The sequence below is a fragment of the Nothoprocta perdicaria genome, unplaced genomic scaffold (assembly GCF_003342845.1).
Source record: "Nothoprocta perdicaria isolate Ctin4 unplaced genomic scaffold, notPer1 scaffold_11, whole genome shotgun sequence".
Lineage (NCBI taxonomy): Eukaryota > Metazoa > Chordata > Aves > Tinamiformes > Tinamidae > Nothoprocta > Nothoprocta perdicaria.
This window is the reverse complement of record NW_020454205.1, coordinates 871,181-898,704: the sequence shown is the minus strand read 5'-3', so window position 1 is coordinate 898,704 and position 27,524 is coordinate 871,181. Positions and strand designations below refer to the sequence as shown.

The 27,524-nt window shown below is 41.8% G+C and overlaps 1 protein-coding gene across 2 annotated transcripts in view; it reads right to left on the bottom strand.

Moving 5' to 3' along the window:
• STAT4 (signal transducer and activator of transcription 4) overlaps positions 1-19,614 on the bottom strand; it is a 33,618-nt gene extending 14,004 nt beyond the window's left edge. Inside the window, exons 1-8 of one of the 2 annotated variants that reach the window (XM_026048654.1) lie at positions 19,487-19,614; positions 17,582-17,726; positions 6,913-7,011; positions 5,990-6,082; positions 4,352-4,430; positions 2,777-2,862; positions 2,011-2,162; positions 606-764 (exon numbers count right to left, since the gene is read on the bottom strand). In XM_026048654.1, coding sequence (XP_025904439.1) covers positions 606-764; positions 2,011-2,162; positions 2,777-2,862; positions 4,352-4,430; positions 5,990-6,082; positions 6,913-7,011; positions 17,582-17,726; positions 19,487-19,614 — 941 coding nt within the window. Of the gene's footprint in view, positions 1-605; positions 765-2,010; positions 2,163-2,776; positions 2,863-4,351; positions 4,431-5,989; positions 6,083-6,912; positions 7,012-17,581; positions 17,727-19,486 lie in introns of those variants that run through there. The other variant, XM_026048650.1, reaches the window with a different exon arrangement.
• Positions 19,615-27,524: the final 7,910 nt, after the last annotated feature.

Here is a 27,524-nt window from a genome sequence, read left to right as displayed (position 1 = left end):
CTTGGAAGACCCAGACATTTACCATAACGAGAAAACTAAACATGAAAGTACAGCGACTGTAATACCTGACTCCAGTGAAATTAAATACTTTTTTTTTTGTCAAAAATCAAGTAACCACATTTTCTTTCAGATAAAGATAACAGAATYGTTTCTTGTGGCATATTTCTAGGAGAACCAATAAGAATAATGACCATAAGTATTTTGTAGGTTAGTAGGTGGGTCAGTTTGGGTGGGAAGAATGTCTTAGGTAGGAAAGAGGAACRACAAGGAAGGAACAAACTGACACCCATCAATTTCCTACAGGAGCTTTTCTCAGCCATATGTCCATAAATCTTACTGAAGGAAATGGATTTTCTGTGTCCATCTAGAGGCACAGCTTAAGCACAGAACTTTTAGGGCAACACATGAGAAGCTGTCTGGTACCACCAGCTTCTGTGAGTTCTGATTAAAGGTACCTATTTTTTACATTAGGAACTCAATCTTTAAAATCCCTGAAGATTAAACCCATGTTGCATTCGTTTTTTTTCTTAACAATACAACTTCTTTGTTGCCAATCAATTGTGTCAGTTCAAATTAATGACATAAGCTGACAATAGCTTACGTACTTCCGGAAAAGATTGTAGAGCAGAAAATTGACTTTTTCCAGCAGCTGAGGTCTTTGCACTGGGATAGGATCTCCATCATAAGTCAGTCTGGTTAACAGTTCGTCCAGTTTTTCCAGCTGCCTTCTGACTTGAAAAAGACTCTCTGCCAACAGTGTAAAACTACAGCAGGACAAAATATTAGTTTGCATTCGTCGGAATCAGTACTAATTGGTGCTTTTTAGCTTTACTCAAACTGAAGTCCACTCAGCTTTTGACATGAGCATATAAATATGTTACGCAAACTCTCCTGCTTTGTTCTCAAGGCAAAATACTTTCTCAAAAGGCGTCATGGCCAGTAATGCAACAGGGTGATGAGACTTAGAAGAACTAAATATGTGGTTGTGATTTGCATGCAGGGCACAGATGCCAATTTTATTTCTGTCCTACAGCTTAGTAGCGTTGCAAAATGTGGTCTTTAGAAGAGAACATTTATATAAAAAAAGACAAGTTATCAAGTCCAAAGAAGCAAACTTTTCAGAAATGTAAAAACCTTGACAATGAAAATCAAATCCAAAGGCATTTCATAACTATTTAAGGGGATATTTATCCCATATATATATATATTTATATACATATAAAATAAAAAAATRAGCTATTTTTGAACATCTTCAGTGGAATAAAAATGCCTCGGTGGAAAGAAAAAACACCAAGGGGGAAAAGCAAAGAAGTTGCTTTTTTTCATGACCATCATGATTAAATCATGATTGTTCACTTATTTTCATGTCAAGCAAGAGAAGTTTGTGTTGTTTTCTTTCTTTTTAGGAGAGAATGAGCACGACAGTTCTCATTCTTTGTCTGCATGTTTTAAATGAAATTGCATTTTTTTTTTAAATGCACTGCATCTTTTTAAATGAATTGCCATTTGGTTTTAGGTGCAACCGGCTTCTTTAGAGTCATGCTCTGTCATCACCACARACTGTGTTTCTGCCATTAAATTCCTGCTTAGTTTTAAGTCTGGGGGGTGAGGTACCCACTGAGTCAAAGCATGAGGTGTCTGCCCAGCTCCAACCTAGACAGAACTCCCACTATCCCTAGTGAGAGACTTGGCCAGCACAATTCTTACTCAAGCAAAACTCCCTGCAAGATGCGTATCGGGTACCTGGAACAGTCATCAACCCCCCCAAAAAAAACCCAAAAAAGAAGTGCAGTGTCTCAGTGTCAGCAGTTCACTGTGCTGTTAGTCATTCCAATAGCAAATGCTGTCTATCAGAGGCGACTGTATGGCAGTTATTTACTTGCTTGGCTGCTAAAGAATTTGCTGTCGTTGCGAGGAGGCAMGTGCAGGGATCCCAAGGGATGGTGCCTGCTGTCAAGCAGCAGACTGCCTGTGGTTTGCAGTGGAAACATGAGCTGAAGGTGAATTTACCAGTTCTGGAGCTGGTCAAGCCCGCCGTGGAGGGGACCTCCAATGCAGGCGATCTGCTGGCGCCTCTTCCAGTCCAGCAACTCTTCAGTCAGCATGTTGTTCATCAAGACATCAACCTCATGAATTACACGCCCTATTTTACTGAGCACTTCCTGTAGAATAGGAAAGTTGTCACAAAGTGGCCACAGAGAATAGACACAGAATTCAGCAAATATCACTGAGTGCTGATTACGTTTTTAAACATCATTTGGAAATTTAGTCTGTACCRCTTCAGCTTTTTAACTCGTGATTGCATTCATGACCTGTTGTACTTAAAATTAACCCTGAATATTGATGAAAACTTCTGTAGCAAGACTTCTTTTAGGGGTGGGACGTGTGTAGGAATTGTCTTTATTGCAGGCAGGCTGCCCCCAGGATGTTGACACTTACAAGCACTGACAAGGTCAGAAAGTCCTTCTATTTTGTCTGGCAGCCAATGTACAGTTTGGGATTTTTTTTTTTGTTATGTTGTTAGTTTGCTGCCTTTTAGCTGTTAGCGCTCTCACCTTCCTTCTCATGTGCACAGAGTGATGTGCCTCACTGGGCTGCTACTTCTTAACTGCTAGTTAAAAAACCTGTCCACACAAAACCTTCTGTGTATTTCACTCTTGTGCTCTAGATGTCTGCTCTTTTGAGAAGAGGATTTGAAAAACTGCACATGCATTATGTGGTGTGGGAATAAGGGGAGAAAGCAAACGAACCACAAGGGACAAAACATGTCACTAACCTTTCTCTTGTAGTCTAAAGTGTTGAGCATAGCCTGCAACGTCAACATTTCCTGTTTAATGAGGGCACTGTTTTTGTCGCTCTGCTCTGCAAGGAGATGAAAAAAGAAGACAAAACTAGTAAATTCAGGGTAAATGTGTGCGTGGGTGTGTGCCTCTGTGTTTATAGTAGGGGGAGGGTGAAAACCCATGACCAGATTGCAGTGTGAAATAGCGAAAAGAATTAACTGCAGACATCAGTAAATTATGTAATAGTGTGTTTCATTTGCATAGGCTGACTTTAATACAAATTTAAGGTATGGATTTACGATCTCACTCTTTATGTATGTGTGTGGGTACAGAACAGGCAAAGGTAAAAAWGATACATGAAAATCTATACATTTCTTATTTGCATGCATCCTTGCGCATGAAGCGCCCATGACCGTGGGGATTTCGGAGCTGTGAGGAATCCTTGCTGGGGTCGCCCCCTCTCTGCAGTGCTTTCCCTTTTGGGGATGTTCCATTAGTTCCCAGCTTGCCCCATTTTTCTTCACATGCAGCCTGCCCTTYCTCCCTTCCATGTTGCTCTTCCTGCATTTTTCTTGCTGCCTTCATAAAAGAACTGAGTGCCAACTGTGTCTGCCACGCTCCGGATCGGTGTTTTCCGACTGCAGCAGGTTAAATGTTTCAAAAGAGACATATAACTAGCATATAACTAATTATATTAGTTAGCATATAACTAATAGTCAGCTCAGCTGAAGCACTTGCTCTCACACACATTTTAAGGCACTTTGGGCTGGCCATGCTGCCTGTACAGCACTTGTTGGCCCAGTTTTTCAGCTCATTTAAGCAAATGTATTGTATTTCCCCAGGGGGACAGTTTTCCATCATCTCCATGGCCAATGGTGATGGCAGAGCTGATGACCAGCAACTCGAATTATGGCAACTTGATCTTTTTTGAATGCCTGGCCTTGCCCTGCCGTAAGTGTATAGGAATGGCCTGCTTAGGAACTTGGATATTTCAAGCCCTAAATATCCCTCCGTGCTCAAAAAGGGGGGTAACGTGAAGGTATCTGTGCAGACACAGGTGGAGCCCAGGTTCCTTTGCGAAGGAGACCAAGCGCGGGCTGTTACAGCGTGCAGCTCGCGGTACCCTCTCGGGCAGGTAAAACATGCAACCAGATATTTACCAGTTTGTTATCACCACTGGAGTAAAAAAGGACAGAGAGCCCAGGTTAGAGGCTAAAAAGCTGTTTTGCRCAAGTCCACCTTGGAAATAGGAGGCTCTTTCATATTCTGCCAAAGAAGGGCCATGTCACATGTGATATTGAAAAACACGTTCTTTAAATTAAGAAAATTACAATTTCCAKGCTCTTATGCAGTTTCTTTATAGAAAATAGCTGTACTGGATCGAAGAGATCSTATTTACCCTCTTAACCCAAAAGAATCATTACATTACAAATGACAATTTCATATAAAATTCCAAGAATCAGTTTTTGTGCGTACATATATTAGCTGGTAATACATGAAAAATAACTGATACTCCAGACACCAAATTGGCCTTTTCCTAAATCTTTAAATTATTATAAAATTCTTACCTAAGCTCTGTATTGTTTTAAACCTGAAGTCGAATTCCTCTTGCAAGTCTTCCAAGTATTTGACATCTTGGTCTGTCATCTTTCCCAGGAAAAATAAAAAGCAGGAGGTTATTTAGGTAGCTATAGTGACATGAAAAGAAATTTGTTTTATTTGAAAGTTCCTAAGCAGTACTGGAACCTCTTACTATCTTCTAATTTTTAGGAAAAAAAAAAAACAATAGAATTATGAATGTATTACACTTAACTAGATAGATTTATTTTACAATATCAAATGAAGAAAAATAAACCATAAAATCTTCCAGCTCACTTCTGGAGTTTCTTTCTGTGGCTTTAATAGGAAGCCTTGATCCTGCCAGCAGTTTCCCTTTTTTAGGGTATCCTTAAAAATTCTTTTTAGTTTCCTGAGGTATGCAAACTAAGCATTTGGGAACAGTATAGAAACTCATTTGCTGAAGTAAGACACAGAGTTAGTGATTTGTTTTCCTTTTGGATTACATGTGTAAAGTATAAAACTGCATACATAAGGAACTGGCTGATTTCAGGGTTCAACTTAATTACCTATTAAATATATATATATATATACCTAGAAATTATTCTTACTTTCACTGGGTTTTCAGGGATGGCTGCCCTTCCCCATATAGAGGCCCATGAAGAATGAAATATATGAATATTTCATATATTCATATATGAAACTTTGTTGAAGGAGTTCAAGCTTGCTAGACACGTTGCGGAGCGGGCAATGGGGTAGGTTGTTGGGTTCCAGCTTTGGCTGCTTTTGCTCTGMAGCCCTTATAGCTCTATACTGGTCTTGAGATTTAGGACCATATTCTTCTCAAGCGAGCTCCATCCTTCTAGAGGTCTCATTTCTTTGCCTTACTTCCCCATTCAAGGAGATGCTAAGGAGAAGGTTTCTGGGGCCTCTTTCTAGTACACCAGTACTGCTGTCCCTGACTGACATATCCAAGTAAGTCAAACACATCTTGCTGCCCACCTGGAAGTGGAGCAGTAATGGCAAAAGGGCAGTAGGGAATGTGAATCCTTACCCTGGCTTGAAATGAACTCCCAGCTGCTCTGTGATTGAGATTTCCCAGACTCGTGGGGATACGGTTACATGGTTGGCTCAGTCCAATTCTGACCTACATGRCAATTCCTGGAGAACTGTTACCATCAGCTCCCACTGTTCTCACCTCAAGTCTCCAAAACACGTAACTATTTCAACCTTACTGAGAGGTCAGGAAGGTTGCTACTTCTGACCCAAATGATGACCCATATTTCATTTAATTTCAAGTTTCATTTGGGATGAAGTTGCAGAAATGCATTTACTGAATCTCACACCTCTTTAGAGACAGCAGATCTGCTCCTACTGCATGCAGGGCTCTGACTGCAACTCGCACAAGGATGAGTGGTAGCTTAAAACCAGCTTCTCCTTGCACTGAATCCAGRGAAGCTGTGAAAACCTGCCTGAGATTCCAGGTGTGTCCTGAGTCCTTGGCCTGTGCTGGGATTATTGTAATAATGAAACTGCTGCAGGGTCACATTAGTACAAGTATTTGTGCTATGTGGCTTAAAGATAGTAAAAGATAGATAGTCTGTATGAAAGCCATGGCCTGTAAACAAAGAACAGGAACAGCAAAATACCTGGGCGCTGTTTTTAATGGCTGACACTTTGTGTTCTACATTTCTTTGTCTTTCTGAAACCACCGAATTCTGCAAGGACTTTTCCAGGGGCCCCTGGAACACAGCAGGCAAACAATGAGTCACGGTGCTTAAAATTAGCAATGCAATGTCCTCTATACTTAAAATACTGCAAACAGGTAACTGCACTACAAGTTCAGGCATAGAGATAGAATGTAGAATCTTCAGCTGGCTGGAGGTCAGATAAATCCATGATAAATCTGTAGTCCACAGACTTGAAGAACATGCTGCTCTAACTTTGAAATCAAGCAGCTGAAAGGATATGGAAATGCGAGTAATAGCAAATTAGCAAAATAGCAAAATGCTAGGAATGGCAAATGTTAGTAAATAACAGAAACTAAAACATAAAAGAGGCAATCTCTTTAGAAAAATCTTTACCACAATACTTCTGTAAGAATATATATTGCAGCCACAGGAGTTTAAAAAAAAAAAATCTGTGTTCTACCATGTTTCTCCCAAACAGGTTTTATATGTAATTTTAAAGTTTCTTTCATCAAACAACATGAAAGCCCTCAATGCCTTTGTTACCTACAGCATGGAATATCTTTTGCCATTGCACAATGAATAGGAATAATTAGTGTACTGCATAATTTAAAACATACACATGTGCTTTGAAAGAATCCCCCTAAAACCTTTCCATAGACGGAGGTGTCTGAAGACACCCTGTGACATGGAAGTCCCTTCCAGCAGGGTCTGCAGCGGTAGGGCCACTGCTGGAGCACACAGGTAAGTCTGGCCTTCCAGCCCTGGTGCACACACAAGTGACTCCGGAGGGATCCCTAGTGACAGGAGGGGATTCAGTCCCCAAAGCCAAAGCGCGTGAGCAGATGAGACAGGAAGCACATTAGTGCAGTCGAGCTCATTACCTGTACAGGCATGCTAGCTGCAGCCAATATTCTTCTTTCTTCTCGTAAGCAGTTGGAGATGATCACTGCTATATGCATGGGATTGCCATGATATTTCCCCTGAAAGCACAAGGAAATACCACTGTCAGGAAGGCAGCATAAAGGGTGTCCCTCTGGAAATCACAGTCTGATTCCACCGTCTGCATGTCACAGCTTTGTGTGGGTGAAGAAGAATCCCCAAATGTTCTCGACCTTTTTCTAGTGCTGCTTCAGCTCTGCAGCCCAGCATTGCCTCGTGCCATTGCTTCAACATTAACAATGTTCTCTGGAGATTACAGAGATCTACTTTGGAGACACACATCATTTGAAGATCAAATTGTTCCGCTGCTAACAAGGCTGTTCTGAAAGGGTTTTCCTGTCAGCCTGACCTRTGTGTGATTTTATCAGGTTTCCCATTTTCAATAGCATGTTACTGAAACACTTCTGCTGAAAAATTGTGAGCCTCTGAATAAATAAATATTCATATATTATATATTGTTATTTATAATTTATATTTATATTTATTTATAAATATCTTTATAAATTATTATATATTCTATATAACTATGATATATACTATATCATATATATATCATATATATATATCATATATATATCATATATATCATATATATCATATATATATACATATTCGTATATTATATCAAATAATCATTATAATACATTATAATTATAAATAATATAAATAATATATTATTATAAATATTTATTTATAAATATAATAAAGCCTCCTCAGCTTGAAGTACAGGAATTAAATTTAGTCTACAAAGTAATTTTCTCCTTCCAAAACTAATGTGTCTAAGAAGTCTCATCCCAAGCTAGAGAACCTCAATTTACTTGAAAATTATATTTTTTTCTTCACATCCCTATGAATAGGAAGCAGAGTTGTTGCTGAGTGCCTGAGAAAGGGGCACAAGTTGATTTAGATTTAGATTCGCTCCCTGCTGTGCAGGCGGGCCCCTCTCTTGTGCYTATCAGGCTCGAGCGAGCCCATGCAGATTGCCAGTCGAGATGAAAATTATTCACTTTTTTTTTTTCTAAATTGTTTTTCTGCCCCTCACTGGAGTGAAATTGCTCAGCAAAGGAGGAGTTGGTGGTTAAGAACTAGCACAGTTGGGACCGTTTTTCCGGGAAAGGGCAGGAGGAGCGTGCGCTGGCTGAGCCACGTTGCGCTGCAGCGCTAACCGACAGGTTAACGGGGATCACAGGAAAGCTGCTCCTCTTTTCAGAATCACCAGACAAACGCCATGGTGAGAAATTGTATAAATTGGCACAAATTTGGTGATGCACTTATTGAGTTGGGTGTTAATTGCTCTGTCTCTGTGGCTTTTTAAAGATTCAGTCTTGAGCCTAAGGATGGAAAGAGGAAAAATGAAGGCGAGCTGCTGGAAGAATCAGTATTGAGTTTGCAATCCAAACAAACAAACCACCACCACCACCAACAACAAAAAGCCAGACCCATAATCTTACAGAGGCCCTAAGGACGGATAGCAGACTTGCACCATGGTCCTGTGGCAGACACAGTTAGAACAGGCAGTTTAAAAACATCAACAAGAACTGGAGCTGGAAAACATTTTCATAGAAAATGCATTTCATAAAATCTTGTGACCCTGACTTAAAATCCCCCATCACAAATGCCAGGTATTAGGGACTTTCCTCGTGTTTCTAGATACCATTCATATGCAAAACATTAAAAAAAATTCTCTCTCTGTTTCAATGTCTCGCCCAAGACATGGCAGATTCTCTTCTCTCGGTCTTTATGTGATACATTTTCTGCCCTCCTTTTATGCTCCTYGAAGATAACTGCCCCTCAGAATGCTCCAGTCGGCATTCCCTTGTTACCCCGTTAGTGCAAACTCTTGCTGCTCTGTACTTCAGTTCTGTCTTTGCTTTTTAAGCTCTGCTTGTGTTGAACTTGGCTTCTAGATGGCAAACAGAAGATGATTTGCCAATATTGAGAAAGATATTCCCTCATAGAAGAGGGAAAATGAGAAAATTTAAGCCCCAAAAGCTTGATATATGGGAATCTGAGCCTAAAGTGTGACATAAGTCCTGGCAGTCAGCAAAGGAGGGAGAACRTGGATTCCACAGTTACACAGGCTTGTATCAAGTTTAAATACATATATATTTTCAGAGAAAACTTACAGTCATATTTTCCTAAATACCAACAAAGAGGAGAAATTGGGAATTCTTTGATCTTTCATCACACATTGCATCTGAAGTTTCAGACGGAAATGTTATTCTCATCTGCTAGTTTTCCTGTAGTTCTGTTCTTATAAATTACCATTCTCCTTTCTTCCATTCACTAATCAGTGAGGTCCTCCATACCGTGACTTACAAAAACAGCAATTGGTAATTTTTGGACTTGCTTTTTCTCGGCAATKATCAGCATCACAATGAGGAATTCAAATGGGCAGGGGGAAGGAGGAGGCGAGGAGGAAATCGTTCTGAAGAGGCCAGACTTTCCTTGAATGTTTATTATGGAGAAAAGCCTCCCAACAGACCCCAGAACACATAGGCTGCGCTTCGGAGATATCTGTTGTAATCTCGTGTTACTAGACAAGGACAAAAACCAAACGACATTAATGCAAAAAAGCCACTCGGACACTCTGGTAGGCAGTGGATGCTGTTATTTAAGTTTTATATATGTAATATTTGCAGCTTTCCCTGAGAAGACTTAAGAAATGCAGATGAGAGGGCTTCTCCTTCCCCCTTGTTTTTTTTAATGGTCAGAAACAGGTTTTATAACAGATTTTCCTGCGGGTATCTCCCATCACAGAGTGGATCGCTGCCTGTCACCGAGGTATCAGCCAGCTTTCCTACTGTGTGATAAAAGTCCCTCTGCATCACGCACATCTATAGGTGGACACTCCTATACGCACTGCTTGAGCATCCCGACTCGCTCCTGARCGGCTGAAGCAGGGCATTACGTATTTAATACTGCTGGTGCCCACTCGGAATGTGCGAGGACGTGCTGTACAACTTTCAGAAAGTCACTTTTGTACCTCCTGCTGCCCTCTGGTTTTCAAGGTGACCTGAAAAGGACCTTTTTGAGCAGGTTTTAGTTTCCCTGCTTTTCTCTCTTCTTTATTTTTATTTTGAGGTATCACAAACACTGTCTAYGGTTTTCAGTGGTTCTAAGAAAAATCCCCCACTTCATGGTTTTCATGTATATACAACAAGATCTTAACTGGAGGCAGGAAACTTAACTAATATGACTGCTGGTGTATTTGTGGAAACTTAAACAATATTTAAAAGAAGTTGATGGAAGGAAGGTAGGACCCACAGAGACAGCAACAGGGTTACAAAGTCAAGTGAATATACGTTTCCTTCCTCACTGCTCACTTGTGTTATCTATTTTACAAAGTCTGGTTCTGAGCAACTTTCTAGATAAGCAGATGTAACAAGGAGAAAAAAAATCTTTTATTTTATTTTTTAAGAAGAAAGATTTTATTTGTCTAACTCAAAAGCCTGTGTGTGGGGGAAGGCATAACCACACACACTTAGGCCTGTTTTTCACTTCACCCTCAAATGTGACAAACAACATTTCGCCTTGATTTATTTTCTACCTCTCTTTAYCTGAGTGTATTTATTCTGTACGTATCCAGCCAGAAAACCTAACAAAGTCTTAGAGTAACTGCTTCTCTCTTTGTAGAGTGCTTGGGAGTTTTTAAAGGCTAGTAATTTAAACCAGCAGCATTCTCACTAAAAGCCCGTTCTAGAAGCATGGCTCTGTTTTATCTAGGTCTTTAAGAGGAAGTACCTGTGACACTATCTATTTACTGTGTTCTTCTTGGACTTTTATTTTTAGATTTCCCCTCCTCTCAAAATACGTAAGAGAACTTTAAATGCAACCTTACTTTTTTAGACAGCTCGGTGATACTAAGAAGTCCCCAAACACATATACACAGTGCTGCATTTYTCACAAAATATAATGCATAATTTTCGAAACAGCCTAAAATTCACAAGGGAAGCAATGGGCTGGTAGTCAAAATTTTAAGAGCACTCTTTAAGACAGAGAGAGCTGTGAAGATACAGATATTATTTYCCATCTCCCTGTTTGCCCCCAAACTCCACCGAGTACCTCCCAGTGCATGAAAAAGAGTCAAGGAGGAGACTATAGGAAGAGCAGCTTTCTTAGCATGGAGGTTGAGATRTATCTACAGAAAATATATGGCTGCGGAACTCATCACCTGACAGTAGAACTGCGCCACCACAAAAGACCAATACTGTAGTGATGGTTCTTATTTAAATGAGATTTGTTTCAAAACAAATAAAAATTCTATGTTCTCTACAATAAAGGGGAATAAAAAAAAATGCTTAGGTGATCAGGAAGAATGAGCTTTATTCATGTTACGGATACAGAGTCCAGAGCACTGTTAACTAATTTTTCTGGCATATACTTGTTCACAGCTCAATATTCAAGAACAAACCAAGACCACAAAGTCTTTTTTACTTCTGTTTGCAAGCTAGTTCACATTTCTTCTACAAAAACAAATGAAAATGTCTATGCTTTTTTGGGGTTGATTTTTAAAATAATAATTGGGAACTCAATTCTAATAAGTAACATTATTTCCGTCCTTTTTTTTTCTTTTTTTTTTTTTTAGTGTTTTTTTAGCTAATATTCCACAGTTACTCTGCAATCAGTAACAGCAGCTTGGTTAGCTACCTCAGACTATGGTGGATTCCCTTTGGCAGGCCAACATTTTTAGTAAACAGCAGTTGACCCAGGAAACTAACTGGGGGCAGGCTGGTAACCTGAAAATTCAGYTTGGGTTGTGCTAGACAGTGGATCACCCCGGTGAGAAACATGTTTCCTACTGTAATTTGTTGCTTTGCTGATGTGGTAGGTTACCGTGTACACATAAATAACATTTTTAAATAGTTTTTCTCTTGCATATTGAAACAGTTTCTGTGTTTTGCTACATTTTCACCCTGTTGTTTAATAGGAAACTGGAACTTGAACTTAATGGCTACATTTCCGTTCTTTGCAACTCTTTCTCAGTACAAAGATCATTAGAAGTACTTGTTGAGTACCCTCTGCAATATCCTCTTTCAGATCTAACACTATTTTGTCAATTTTCTTTGGTTCATTGGGATAAATAATGTTAGGAAATACCCCTTATGCTTTTCAATTCTGGCATGGTAACTTGCATAGACAGTCCTGAAACAAAGTAAGAACCTTTATATGTTGGTTTTAGCTCTACCTGGAGAAGCACAATGTTTGCTCCTCCTTACTGATGGAAAGAGGCTGCAGAGTATAGTTGAGAGGCAGGGAAACACTGCTATGTTACCTTTGCAAATGTCCATTTGGGGATGGGAATCTGCCAATCCCATAATCTCGCTTGTGTGAGCTTCCCCATGTGGCCTCCTGTGGGTAAGCTCTCACACTGGTATCTCACACACAGGTATCTCACACACAGTAGATACCTGYGAATCTACTGCTAGTATTAACTGAGTATCATGAATAATCATTTACAGTGAAAATAATGCCCCAAAGTACTGAGTGCACCTGTTACCTCAGACTCCAACGGTAAGGGAGCAGAGTTGGTCTTCTTCCAGTTTCTGAGATATCATTTAATTTAATGAAATCATTTTTTCCCTGAATACTGTAAACAATGGTGTGACACATCATGCTGTCATTAAAGAGAGAGCCTTGCTTGAAAGTATAGTGTATTATATACAAAAGTATATATATGTGTATTATATATATATAAACACACACACACATACACACTAGTTTCAGTTGCTAGTAGGATGGCTTGGGAGATTTCGGCTTTTTCCTCATGTAACTGTTGCCTATCCCTTGGGATACACAGCCCACCTAACCTGTGACTCTTGAGCTTCAGGCAGCTCAAATGTACCTGGAAGAGCAGGGCTGCATCATGCAGTGCTGCRTCTGAGCTGCCAGGTACCTGCCAAGTGCTGCTCATCTCCAGCTCTGGAGGGAAAACACAAGGATGTGTGAACTTCTGAGATGAAAATCATGAGATTACCCTGGGACCTACATGCAACCATGTCCCAGGCCCATCCCAGAAGCAGTGGGAGCAGCGGAAGCTGGGGAAATGCTGCCCATCTCTGCAGCTGCCCTGCTGCTCAAAGCTAAACAAAGATTTGGGCATGTGAGTCAGGAACACGCACAGTCTGTTTCTTACATGAGTGTCTGTATTTCATCAGTCTTTTCTTGTGCGCTGAATCTGCCCACATATTGCAGMGAAGCTTGCATCAGGGACAGGYATACTGTMACTTAAAAAAAAAAAMCCTTAAAAACTAAGATGAAATTGAGGCTAACGTCTCAAGGACTGCTGAATCCAAAAGATGGTTCCTGGAAGTGATTGGCAGCTTCTAGGCTTCACACCTACCTTTTATATATTGCCATCACAGCAGCAGCACAAAACGTGTATGTAATCATCTGCTTTCCTTTTCTCTACCTGTTTTTTAAGCAGGAGAGAGAACCACAGCAGGGTTTCCTCCCTCCTTCCCGCACAGCCTCCAAAGGCTTCCTCTCCTCCGTGCCTGCATGAGGGGCAGTTCTGCAGCGGGAAGAGGGAAGTGGAAATTGAACCTTCCTAACTACATGTAAGTAGAAACCCTGCAGAAAATGTCTGCTATAAAAACAATTTTACCTTGCTGGCTAGAGAAATGAGAAAAATATAAGAATTGAATATGAAGGATTTCAGCTTAGTACAAATGTCAGCAAGTGCTGTTTCAGCAAAAGCAAGAAAAAAAGAAGCATGGAGAAGCAATTACTGAGAGCTAGGTACGAGACACAGAACGCAGCCGCAACCATAGCTGCTTAGCCAAGTTGTTCAGTGCTTCTTCAAGTCTTTAAAACTTAGTCAAATTTCTCATCTCATGGTCAATGTTAGCTTTTTGCCTCAACAAAACTGTGGAAATATCAACAGCTGAAGCAAAAGCATCATGTCCCATAGGTATATCTATGGAATAGACATAGTCTCTGTGGTTCATAGGGATGTCCCAAGACTGTTGGCAGAGCTAACACTTCTACTCTTTGCACTTCAGCATTCTTGAAACTGATTCTAAATTTCATGTTGCAAGTACAAGGCAGACAAGCCGAGACCTCTGCCACTACTTCCATCATCATTTCCATGGATTACTTAAGCCATTTACATAAAGATATTTCAAACGAAGCTCAGAAAACAGCATATTCTCTGTTTCATAATAAACTTCAGTCTGAGACTGAATGTGCTTGGCTGGGGTACTGTAAACTAGTAAACAAAATTCTCTCCAAATTCAGTAACAACACCAGAATCTTGATCCCAACACTTTGTCCATTGTCTAGAAAACAGCTGCACAGGCTGCTTGTAAAGTGGTTATTACTTCTGTTAAAGCAGTGCAGCATCCTGGTATCTTTGGTATCTTTTGTCAAGATCAACAGACTGTTTCTGGTACAGCTTTTGTGTGTTCTGTAATTATTAGTGTTATTACCATAGCACTTAGGTGCTTCTGCCATGGTGCAAGGTACTGTTCTGCATGCTTAGAGATAAAGGCTGGCTTCCAGATTTACTTTTATTGACAGGTATTAGTTAATGCTGCAGCAGAGTTTGTCCCAAAATCTAAACCGACACGGCATCCAGAGCACGTATTGAGGCTGAGCAGCTCCGTGCATGTGTATGCTCTGCACATCTGTAGGTCTGTGTGTGGTGTGCAGGGGAAGGAAGAGGAGTGCACTGTGAAATTTCAAAGAAGTGTTGTGCTAGAGAGCAAAGTAGAGATAAGGGGGCTACTAGCAACTAACCTTCAGAGAAAATCAAACCGGTACCGCTCCACGAGTCCCCAGAAATGAAAATATGCTTACAATGTAGCTACCTCTCTAAGAAATGTATTCTTCCTCATCAAAGTCATGAGAAATCTCTTTAATTTTACAACTTTCCCCTCTGATCTCCTTTTCTGTAGGCAGTTTGTTGGGACAAAAAGCGCTAGGGAAGTATACTGCATATTTTGGTCACCTCTTCTGGTCTTGTTTCATGAATCTATCAGAAACTAGCTCAAATGACAGCCGTTTTACACAGGCAAGTGTGTCCAGCTTTGGGCAGTGGAGCTAAATGTCCAATGCCAAGMTTAATAGAGCTGAATAGATATTCAGCAATAAAAAAGACTATAACATACAATAAAATACAATGCACTCAAAAATCAGGGCCCTAATACTCAAATGTGAGTATGAAAAAATGTCATGTTTGAATATAATATTTTAAGTGTAATATTTTACRCAAAACTCCAGTTTTCTTTACATATTTCTATTAAAAGGCATATGTCCATCTGTTTGCTCTATCAAAAAAGAAAAAATCACAGCATTGCCAGAGTCTAGTCCTGCTCCGACCTGTATGAAGTGTTTTAGAAATGATAGCAGACTGTGGGTTATAGTACTAAAGGTCATACAAGAAATCATGAGCAGCTCAAACAGCGAAAGTGCTATTTGGTATCTGCTGGTTTGCATGTGTATTCTGAAACTGTGCACGTGGCTTATCATCTAAAAATAGGTTATTTGCTGTCTTTATAGAATGGAGAAAGGCCATTGTTGTTAGCAATGGGAGGAGAACTGGAAGCAGTTCCCACAAAATTAAGGCTGAGGCCTTTTCAGTACGCAGTATAATTCCAGCACTGCAGATGTCCTCTCAAGGAATTCATAGTGCTTTGGATTGCCAACCTAGAAGCCTCCGAGGTGCCATTGAGCCGAGACCTTTCTGCCTGCAACAGCTTGTTAAATCGTCGCCTTGCTGATCAATACCACAGAGCGACACAGAAACTGCTTGTTGCACACCACAAGCTGTGTGGCAGTGCTTTCCAGAAAGCCAGCAGCCAAGAGAAATCATAGTTCAAAGCAAATCCTTATGAAACTTTTACTGCTACTTTACTTAAAGCAGGAAAAGACTGATGCTGCTGCTAGCTCCACTGCTGCTCTAACTAGTATATGGCAACTGTAGATGTACAGGAGACTCCTTTGCATTTTGGCTTGTTCTAGAAACTTAACTCAAACCCTTGCCATCTGAGAAAACACTTCATGAGAATCACTTAAAACTCTCCCTTTCTGGGAATGTGCTAATTTGTTTTGTACTCTTCAGATGCACAATATAATATAATCTCCAAACAGGCTGGAATTAACATGCTGGTTTTTATTACAGTCATTTTTACCTTGGCAATATATTATATATAGTCACGTGTGGTCCAAGGTCTAATTACTGTCTCAGTTGTCATGTTTTACTGGCGACATATTTGGCTGGACAGAGTTACCACTCTACATTTTGGTAAAATTTTAAAAATAAAAGAAGTGGGAGGAGCAGGAGGCGCTCTGGGAGGTTGCGGTAAAGCGGAGCCTGTATGCAACACCGTGCACACTGTGACGAGAACTGGAAATGCAGCATCTCCAAGTGACACTCAGCCATACAGCAAGGTGCCTGCTCACTTCAGCGTCCTGCTGGAGCCCTCTCCCTCGCTGCACGCGACTGCAAAGACAGTATCTGTGTGGAGGGGACGCAGCACTTTCTCAGCCCGAGCACCTGAACGGGCACTTAACCCGGGGTAGAAATAACAGCACTAACCTTTCTGCTCAACTTGTAGCTAATTCCAAAACCAGTTTACCACATTTGTTGTTTGTGCAGTATTAAAATTACAGATAATGCTGCTACGCAGACAGGAAAAGAAGTGAAAAGCAACCTTCCTTTTAAGTTATGTGAGATGGCTTGTAGAATACTGGAAGAAAAAAAAGTGGTAGTGATGGAAATATTGTCACTTATTAGAGAGGCCACCACTAGGGACACAGAATAAAAAGATAAACAGCCCTAAAGAGAACAAAAGGTTGGACAATGCCATGTTAAGATTTTCCAGATCAAAACATATATATATAAAATAAAGATAATATTTTGCAAGCAATGTTATTGTCATTGAAGTACCTATGGAAAACACCATAAAAGAAGAGAAAAAAAYGCAAACTTTCATTAAACTCAGATGTGTATCTGTTTTATGTAGAAGACATAGATGGCAGGAAGTAAATGACTAATGAAGTGGAACTCTGAGAACTGTTGCTTTAAATAAGCAGTTAGAGAAACATTCAGACAAACAAATATCACTTTGTAAAAGCCTAATGGAAAATCCTTTAAGCCATTCATAGAAAATAATTCCAGCTAAGCATAAAATAGCAAACATTATTGATTTCCAGTGGCTGCCTTTGTCAGGCTGCTGCTTTAAGGTCTAAATATGCAGTTTTGTTCCTGAAATAATCAGTTATAGTTAAATATCAAGAATGTCTGAAAAAAAAAGTAAKTACATTTATAATAAACATTGACAACCACAAAAATAACCTTGTTTTTTTAAAAACTGAGTGAGACTCAGGTGCACACTGAACTGACACCTGYCAGTTACAGATACAATGCTATTGTATCTGAGCACTATCCATTAAAAATGTGAAATATTGTTCCACTAATGTAACTGACAGCGGAACTACTATCTGCRTTACCTTGTTGAAGGCTTGGCCTTGGCATAGTTCTCCAGAGACTATAGTGATGAGGATAGCTTTGACCTTTCAGAGGACCCAACTCATTCAGCAGTGGTTGGCCATTACATTTAAAGCCCCATGAAAGTCTCTGATTTGGTATCTGAAGTGGCAACCTACCTGAAGAAGCTTCCTGATTCTTTTCAGGTTGTGAATCAAGAGAAGGTTCTTTTCTTGTGAAACTCGATCTAACTGCTCATCTACTTGTATTAGCAAATTCTGCAAAAGGATAGTGGCCATTGCTTCATTGTTGGATGCAGCCTCCCTACAGAGGAATGAAAGAATTTGAAACATATATGTTAACAAACCAAAATGTCTTAGTAAGTGTCTCTTACTCTTTGCACAAGAAGTTCTAATCCATTCAGAAATTCAGGTAGTAAAGAAAGGCACATGCCTTTGAGCTATGTAAATAATTGTGTTGGTGATCCTCTGGTTCATATTTTCCTGGATATGCAACTTTCTAGAGAGAATGGGGATGTTGTGAGCACACGCCATGGAGTCATGCAGTGGGAAGAGAAGCAGGGTTTAGTCTCTATCTCACTGAACATTTAAATATCTTTAGTCGTCTTTCCAGGGTTAAGTTATGCCCATGAATACAGTCTGCCTCCCTCTCTTGTCAGTCACACCAATAACCTTTCTGGACCTGCTGCCCAGCTTCRAACGAAGTTGATAGCAGGGCTGAAGTCTGAGAGATACAATATTCTTAGAAATTTCCTAGGGAAACAGCAGTTTGGTAGAGCAGAGGGATCCAAATTACTGCCTCCATTGAGACAAAGGCAGCAATGACTAGCTCCAGATGGCCAATCAGCACACACACATCTTCACACCAGGCACCACAAGCTTTTGCCCAGCCAGACTATTTGGGCATAGAGGAAGATGCTGAGAATTTTGGTGAAGGGTACGTAGGGGAYAAGGGACATAAATTCATACAAAACCCTACTTGACTAACTCTGCTGTTTGTGGAACAGTTTGTTACATGAAGGGCAATAGCACCGGTGAGCTGAATAGAGGAAGATGCACTTTGGACTGCGTGCTGTCCTTGTAAGGACACCCTCTCTCCTTGTCCCCAAATGGCAGAWGCCTATTTGGGATACACCTTCTAAATCTAGCAGAGGAGGTTTTAATAATCCCATAGCTCTATAAACACTGGGTTCTAAATTGTTAGGAAAGATTATACTCCTTAGTAGGTTTCTGCAATAGCATTCTAATAATCTGGTGGATTTACCTTGGGAAAAAAAAAAAAAAGTTTCTTTCCAGTGCTACTAATATAAACTTTGTTGGCATTTAGTTCTGAATTTTCTTAAGAAAAATACCCGATGATTTCAATCTAAATTTGTTCATAAATTAACCTTCTAGACAATAGTTCCTGCAAATAGCTGGCTTGCTCGCCAAAATTATGCATTCAGTTTAAACTGCAGTTTTGAACAAGTGGAATAATTTTATGCTGCAAACATAAGCAAATAAGATTTCCATTGAAAACTGACACACTACTTTCTCCATGAAATAACTGTAATTCCATTACTTTCCTAAACCAATGTTAACCTCACCTCCAGCCAAGTCTTAAGTTTAAAGTTGMAAAGGACAGAAAACAGAGCTGTATGAAAATCCATCAATAGTATTTTTATACTTTGATTACACGCATAATTATATTAACCTTGTCTTTCATGTAGTATGGGGTACTTGGCTTATTAGGAATAGAATCCAGAAAGAAATGTCCTTATTTTGTTCTGTGTTTTAATATAAGCCTGTCTATGACACAAAATACATAGAGTGCAAGTTTTTGTTTAATTAATTAGAATAAGAAAGTTGGAGCTTTATGAATGTTTACTGACATTCCAAATTCCTCTTTAATCTTCTATTTACATGAAGGGTGACACTAGTCAGCAACAGTCTGAATCCATAACTATGTTGTTGTTGGGAATACAGATGCCTGCTCAGTTCACAAGCGAGCACACCAAAAATCTGCCAAATGGGGAAAAAAAAATAAGGATCATGATTCGAAAGAGAGAATAAATTGCATCCTACCAATCTTGGCTTTCTATCCATTGGGCTAGTAGATGCCGGATTTCCATGGGGAAGTTATCATCATAGAACTGGTCTACCTGCTCCAAAAACTTTATCTCCAGTTGTTGAACTTGGCTCCATTGGGACATGCTGCAAAAGAAATGGTTAATGTTTATTATTGAAAGTTGGATATCTGACATTGCATTCATAAGCCACAGTGTATAAACTTCTGGACTTCATGCTAGTTATTTTTATTATATACTGCAATGTTCCTCTTTATTCTCTTTTCCAAGTTCCATTTTCATTTCCAAATATTATTTCTCCTTTCACCACTTACTTGGGTCGAAACTGAAGTCGAGCAAAGCCACTAAAAGAAACTCTTTTTTTACAACTTCAGAAGCTCTAGATTTTACAACTGCATGAGCATCTCTGCCATTTTTCCTCCTTAATGCAAATATTTTGGGTACTGTATCATGCTTACGAAGTAGGCAGATGAGTAATCATTCCTTTACATAGCATCTCTTTGAAGACAAGTAGTTTAGAATTTTACATATCATACATGGGTAAAGCAGTTCTTATGAAATAGGGATAGAAAACAAAGGATTTGCTCTTATTGGAGAATTCACACCACTAGATGTTGTATGTTTTGGGCTMTTCCTTGAGTCCCACATCTTCCCCATTTGGGCAGCACTGCTTGTTTTGCAATGTGAATTATTGATCTGGTACATTTCTTTTCAGTTTATGCTAGGATGAAGTTCTGAGATTTGATGTTTAAAAAGACCCCAAAATTAGCTCCTACCTGTAACACCTATCCCAATCTACTTTGGGTTCTTTATTAAGATACTGGCATTAGAAGCTCATCTGTTCAAGATTTTAGGTGGGGTTTATTATCTTTCAATATCTCTTTCTTTCCATGGCCTAAAAATGCTGATTTGGCAAGCAGGCTCTCAAAGCAGGCTCCGGTCTAGGCGACTTTATCTCCACTTGGGAGAACACTATCTTTTTGGTTTGTACCACATCACCATTAATTCCACTTGTTAAAGCACAATTTTCACTGTGTTTTTTTAGTGCAGGAAAGGTTGGGTTGGGTCACTGGCAGAATGCCCAAGCCTTGCTGGGCAACCAAAAATGTCTGGCCGTAATTCATCCACTTTACCTTTTGCTTATTTATTTTATATATTTATTTTATATCTGTGTGTGTGTGTGTTGTTATGCTGTGTAAATCCTTAGTAAATGCTGCTTTGCATTGCTATGTCATATGCCTCAAAAATGGCAAAAGGAAAATGATACAAACCCCATTATATCAAGGTCAGAATTGCTTTTATTATGATACTATGTTTGTTCACATTAACAAACTGCATAAATCCAGGGTTAAAGGTTGTGACGGGCCAACATTACATCAGTTTGAGTGGTTTTGATAGAAAATTTTCCTGAAAAAGACAAGATTTCATCAAAGCTGCTGCTTTTTCTAAAAAGTTGACCTTTTTACAAACAACTTTTCTGTTTCCAATTCTGAGTCACCCTTTCAGAATGCCAGCCCGTCGAAGCATGGCATAGATAACCTTGCTAATATTGTGGTCTTTCATTTTGCTTTTACTTGAGTCAGAATAAAAAGAGTTAAAGAGATGGAGTCTCTTGGGGTGCGAGGAAGCCCCAGCACTTGCTCTGCCCAGGCAGAGGGGGCAGGTGCCGGTTCCCCCCGCATCACGGGGCCCCCTCGATGGGATGATGTGTCTGCGGGAGGACCCTCCATTCCTGCCACTGCTGCTAAGTAGAGGACAAAATTTACTCCATTGCTTTAAATTGTTCAGAAAACACAATATTGTTGGTACGTTTTACTCATTTTGGCTGTGCTGTTCGCACTATCGCAGACTCGATTTCCTGAGAAACTGAGTCACCACATTTCTTTTTTTTTTTTTTTAATGAAAAAGTAGTAATAGATTCATAAATATATTCATTTTTGGTGAGAGTTCTGTTTGCAATTTTTGGCAAACCCCAGTGTTTTATGACACCCTGGCAGAACTTGGCAGGAAGAGCTTAGCATTTATAGCCGAAAAGGAGGATTTTGCTGAGGCCTCCAGGCAGCACGGGGCCCGCAGCCCGCGTGGGACGCGGTGCCCAGGACGGGGCTGCGATGCGGAGAGAGGATTTTTGGGGGGGACAACCACAAAAGCGCAGCCCAGCACCTGCCCTCCCTCAGGCGCCCGCACGCCAAGCTGGACAGCTCAGGGCGCTTCGCCTCGCGCCTCGCAGAAATCTATGAGGTGAAGCCCGCCCAAACGGCAATAARCAGGAGGAAAGCAGTGCCCAAGCGCGGCGAACAGCCCCGGCTCCGCGCTGCTCCGCGCCGCCCGACTTGCCTGTGCGCGGGCCGGGCCGCGGGCCCCGCGCGGCGGGCGCTGCGCTGCGCTGAGGCGGCCGCTCGCTCCTTCCCGCCGCCTTGGCCGCCGCTCGCTCGCTCGCTCCCGCCGCGGCCGCTCGCTCTGAAGCGCCGCCGCCGCCGCCGCCGCTTTTCCTTCCCTGTGCGTCAACGGCGGCGCCGCGCCCGCCGCCCGCCCCCCGCCCCCGGCCCGGCCCGGCCGCCCTTGGTCGCGGCCGTTGGTGGTGACCGTTGGGCGGCCGTTGGGGCGGCCATTACCTGAAGCGCCGTCGTGCGCACAAGCCCAGCCCAAGCGAGGCGACTGCAGGCCGAGGCGAACTTAAAGGAAGGCTTTAACAGCAGAGGCCGGTTTATCTATCTATCTATCTATCTATCTATCTATCTATCTATCTATCTATCTATCTATCTATCTACCTACCTACCTACCTACCTACCTACCTACCTATGTAATTATTTAGTATATATTTTTAAATACCGAATTGTGTTTGGTATTTATTATCTATCGGCTGCTAGAATTGCCGATATTCTCCAAGGGAAGTGTGTTGGAGAAGGCTGCGCTGCAAGCTGGGCATTGCCTAGGCAGACACTGGACGTTGCGTTACCCGCTGAGTTGTACCTGTGGTGCGTGTTTGATCACTGCATTCCTCRGGTGACATGAGCATTTAACGTGTCACAGGCTTTTCTCCAGACCTTATTTTTTATTTTTTCCAGCTGATCCCAGTGCTAGTTTCCAATCCAGAAATGAGTGCCGTGCATCTGCAGGAAGGCCCGGATCCCGTTTTGGCTTTGGCGAGCGGCCGCTGCGGCAGCAATTCGGACCCGATTCAACTCCGCAGCTGCCATGGGRCCGCACAAGGTGACACGGAGGCAGAGCAGCGGTGTTTGCACTTGCTTTTCTCAACTGGTTTGAATACCAGTGTGTCAGAGTGATTTTCTTGAAGAAATCATTCCTGAAACACACCCGAGTTTGGCAGGTCTCCACCTAGACCTATAGCATGTCCATACATAGCTGAATTTTACATGATTCTTCCGTAGGCACTGCTTTGGGATTTGGTAATTTGGGCCCCGGAAAGAGCAGTTAYTAGTGATTTGCCTTATTTCTGTCAGTAGGGGGAAGTGTTGCACTGTACTTTTTCTTTTGCCTTTGCGTACATATTGATAACCACTTATTTTTCTTGTAGCTTAAGGACTCTTCTCATTTTTTAAGCCTCCTTACATAACCAGTATCTGCAATGATAAGAAAATAGATAGTTCATACCATCCCTGTAAAGTAATAGAGGCCAAATCCCTCTATTTTGTGGTTTCTATCCCTCCACCAACCGAGACCAGAATTTATAGAGTGGAATGGTTGAGGACACCATGCTTCCCATCATCCTCTGCCAGTCTACACTCAAGTTTGTTTCGAAGAATCCCTGAGAAAAATTCCCAACATGTTGTTGCAGGCAAAGAGGAAGAGGAGCTGGAGTTACGGAGGTAGGGCTGAAAGGAGAAGCCCTGGGGCAAGGAGTTCAGCAGAGCTGCGGAGTGGGGTTCAGTGAAGCTGTAAGTGGTGGGGACTCCTCAGGCAGCCTCAGGCAGGATTTTCTTCCTTCTCATTTCTGCACTGAGTCATAGGGGTAGAGTGGGGAGCAGCTCTGCGGATGAGGCTCTAGCTGACGTGGGTCCCATAGCAGAAAGGCAAGTGCGGAGGTGGGAACTTGGGCGCCAGGGTGGCCACGGGTCAGAGAGGCTGCAAGGCAGGAAGGGGTGGGTGGTGAGGGAGGAGGTGTGAACTTAYGTGGGGAAGAAGTTCAGAAGGAGCCTGGCGGGTTCCTCAGGGGCTTCAGCGGCGTGTTGAGCKGGCAATATCCCAGCAAGAGGGATGACCAGGCAGGAACTGCTGTGAGGTGGAAAGTGATGGAATAGGAGTTGATGTCTGGGTTGTTGTTGCCTGCTGTCTGTTGGTTGTTCCTGTTGGCCAGGAAGCAAAAAGGTTTAGGTAAAACATGGAAGGAAGTAGGCAGAATAAAGATGATGCAGGACTGAAAAAGCTGCCAGCTCTGGATCAGGGATGGGTGGACAGGGACAAGAAAATACCGAGGAGAGAAACTCACACTGAAGAAGAAGTCAAATGGAGGTCCCAGATTGCACAAGTGCACTGCATGGAGCCCAGGCTCTGTGTTTGTATGAGGTAAATAGAAGAAAGTCTGTGAAGAAAGGCGATGAAGAAGGAATTCTGGATGCAATAATCTTTTAATCAAAAATTCACAAATCTGTTTTTAGGATTGCCCGATTCTTACTTTGATCATCTGTATTTGAGGTTACAGTGTCTACCTAATGTTTGGCCTGTAGTTATCATACCTTTAACTAGTGTGTGTGCCATTTCTCTCCCATGTATGTGAAACACTTAGCTTGTACCTCCTGTACGTGCACTACGGCTGGGATCTCAACTATTCGTAGTTTTCCTTCTTACATTGCAAATGTGGACAGATGTTCCTCATGTGATTGTAAACCCCGTGATCATGAAGAATTGTCTTACTGGTGGTGAAGGGAAGCTGCATGGAAAGAAATGTTGACACAAAAAGTAGATAAGAAGAGCAAGGCTAAGGAAAGGGAATTCTTGGGCCTTGTATTATTTGGTGGTGTAAATTCAACTTCCTTTTGAAGGAATATGGGGACCTGTGGAATATTATTGTAAATTGACTCTTCCTTGCATCCCTACCCCAGTCAGTATTGTTTCAGCAGTTTGCAACAGGCACTTTGTGTTGATTGCTTTAACCCTTCCACTCCCCAAATTATATCATGCAACACTCTTGTCTTTAATTAATTTAGAGTCAAGTTTCCATTGTTGGATTTGAGTTATACACATTTCTTGTGGTGCTGATTTGATAGCCTTTTTTATTTAGTGAACGCCGTGGGCACTTAGGATGTTTCATTCAAAAATATTTATTTATTTTATACAGCAGCTTGCTCTTCTTAGCATAGAAGTCAGGGACTTTGAGATTACTGCTTCCAAGGCAGAGTGTGAAAAAGAAATAGAAAACAGATGTGATTTGAAAAATACTGTAAATTTTGTGTGTATGTTCCTGTTAACTGTAACCTGAAGGGCAGCATGGGGAAAGCCTTGGTGCTGCAGCCTGATTAGCACGAAAGTTAATGACGACTGCACAAGAGAGAAGAAGGCATCATGAAAATATTCCTAAGTGTGCTCAGAAATGACTGTCATGCTGTCAAGGAGTCCTTGAGTTTTATTAAGCTTCCTAGTGTATGCTAAATGCAGAAATCGGTTCGATGCTGAACACTGACCTCCAAATTAAAAGATCAATAATTTTAGAATTAGTAATGGATCATACTGTGAAAAAGCAACTTGCTTAATCTAACGCAATCTTTTCACAAAGGGAGCAATTAAGCTGAAGTTTGATTATCTCCGCTTGATAATATTTGAAAAATTCCATATTAAAATTATGGTTTTAACTCTGATGGTACCAAAAGAGCTTTTTGATTTACATTGCTGTGTGAAACATCTTATTTATATTATGTACATAACAAAGTCTATATATATGTACATTAAAAAGTACCTACCAAAGTTTAATTTTATTGTGCAGCATAAGGAGGGTGGCAATCCCRTGTCCATCGTGTGCTCACTGTTTTCCATCTAGAGTTTCTAAAATGCAGGAAAATGAAATTTGCTTTGTTCTTTCTGTTCCTCTTGGGCCTCCTGTAACAAATTCCAGCCATCCGGGATAAGATTTTTGTTCTATAAACCTGCTTCTTCCTGGAACTCAGCCCCTCAACATGCTATAGGTAGAGGCTTTTGTTATGGGAAGGTAAGTTGCAAACTTGCATGTCCCTTTTTTAATACAAAATTCCATGGTGGGGGAAAATTCCATSGTAGGAAAGAGGGTTGGTATGGATCCTGGATATACTTTGAAAAGCGGTTGGTTTGAATTTTCCATGCAATTTTTTCAAGTAAGTTACAAAATTTTCGGTATGAATCAATTTTCACTATGATCAGTTCCTACCAGAAGTGAAAACAAGCTTATTTTCCGTAGGAAACACCTGGAAGGCCTGCTGACCTAAGACCGGATGAAGAAAGAAGACTTCATATGAAGAGCTCTTTATGCGAAGCAGCCATTCCATGTGGCATACGTGGAGCGGGAGTTCCGCTGCAGCCTTCCTCCCAGGCAGCGCTCAGGCTCTTGCTTTTGAGCTCTCGGCCTGTGAAGGGCCCAGCTGCACTTKGGAGAAAGCCCTGATGTGCCCCCTGCAATGCCCTGCAGCAGCCACTGCCGTGAGGGCTGGGGGTGTCTCCTGAGAGGAGACAAGAAAAGATTCAGAGCCCCTCCGGGGTTCAAATAACCCATTTTCTGGGTCCTGGTAAATGTCCTAAATACTGAGCATTATTTATTGATGCATTTTGTTGCAAAGTAGAGTAGGAATGACACGTTCTCCAGACACGTGGAGGAGAAGAAGGTGCTCAGGAGTAGCCAGCATGGATTCACCAAGGGGAAATCCTGCTTGACTAACCTRATCGCCTTCTATGAAGGGGTGACTAGCTGGATAGATGAGGGCAGAGCGGTAGATGTGGTCTATCTGGATTTGRGCAAGGCTTTTGACACTGTCCCTCACAGCATSCTCCTGGGCAAGCTCCGAAGGTGTGGGATAGATGAGTGGATGGGGAGGTGGATTAGGAATTGACTCAGTGGCAGGGGACAGAGAGTGGTTGTCAATGGTGCGGAGTCCAGTTGGAGGCCTGTGGTTAGCGGTGTCCCCCAGGGATCAGTTCTCGGTCCGGTCCTGTTCAACTTATTCATTAACGACCTGGATGAGAGGATGGAGTGCTCCCTCAGCAAGTTTGCTGCTGATACCAAACTGGGAGGAGTAGCTGATAGCCCTGAGGGCTGTGCTGCCATCCAGAGGGACCTGGACAGACTGGACAATTGGGTGGTGAGAAATCTCATGAAGTTCAACCAGGGCAAGTGCAGGGTCCTGCACTTGGGGAGGAATAACCCTGGACACCAGTACAGATTAGGGGCTGACCTTCTGGAGAGCAGCCCCACAGAGAGGGACCTGGGCTTCATGGTGGATGACAAGTTGACCATGAAGCAGCAGTGCCCTGGTGGCCAAGAAGGCCCCAATCCTGGGGTGCATTAAGGTGATCGTCCCCCTGTACACAGCCCTGGTAAGGTCACATCTGGAGACTGTGTCCAGTTCTGGGCTGCCCAGTACAAGAGGGATGTGGAGCTGCTGGAGAGAGTCCAGCGCAGGGCTACAAGGTTGATCAGGGGCCTGGAACATCTGCCCTGTGAGGAAAGGCTGAGAGAGCTGGGCCTGTTCAGCCTGGAGAAGAGGAGGCTGAGGGGGGACCTGATCAGTGTGTCTAAATACCTCAAGGGAGGCAGTGAGGAGGAGGGGGCGGCCTCTTTTCAGTGGTGGCCAGTGACAGGACTAGAGGAAACGGCCACAAGCTGAGGCACCAAAAGTTCCACAGGAACTTAAGAAAACACTTCTTGACAGTGAGGGTGACAGAGCCCTGGTGCAGGCTGCCCAGAGAGAATATTTCAGAATATTTCAGAATATTTCAGAATATTTAAGGTTGGAAGGGACCTCTACAGATCATCTAGTCCAACCTTCCTGCTCAAGCAGGCACACCTAGAGCACGTGGCACAGGGTGGCATCCAGGCGGGTTTTGAAGACCTC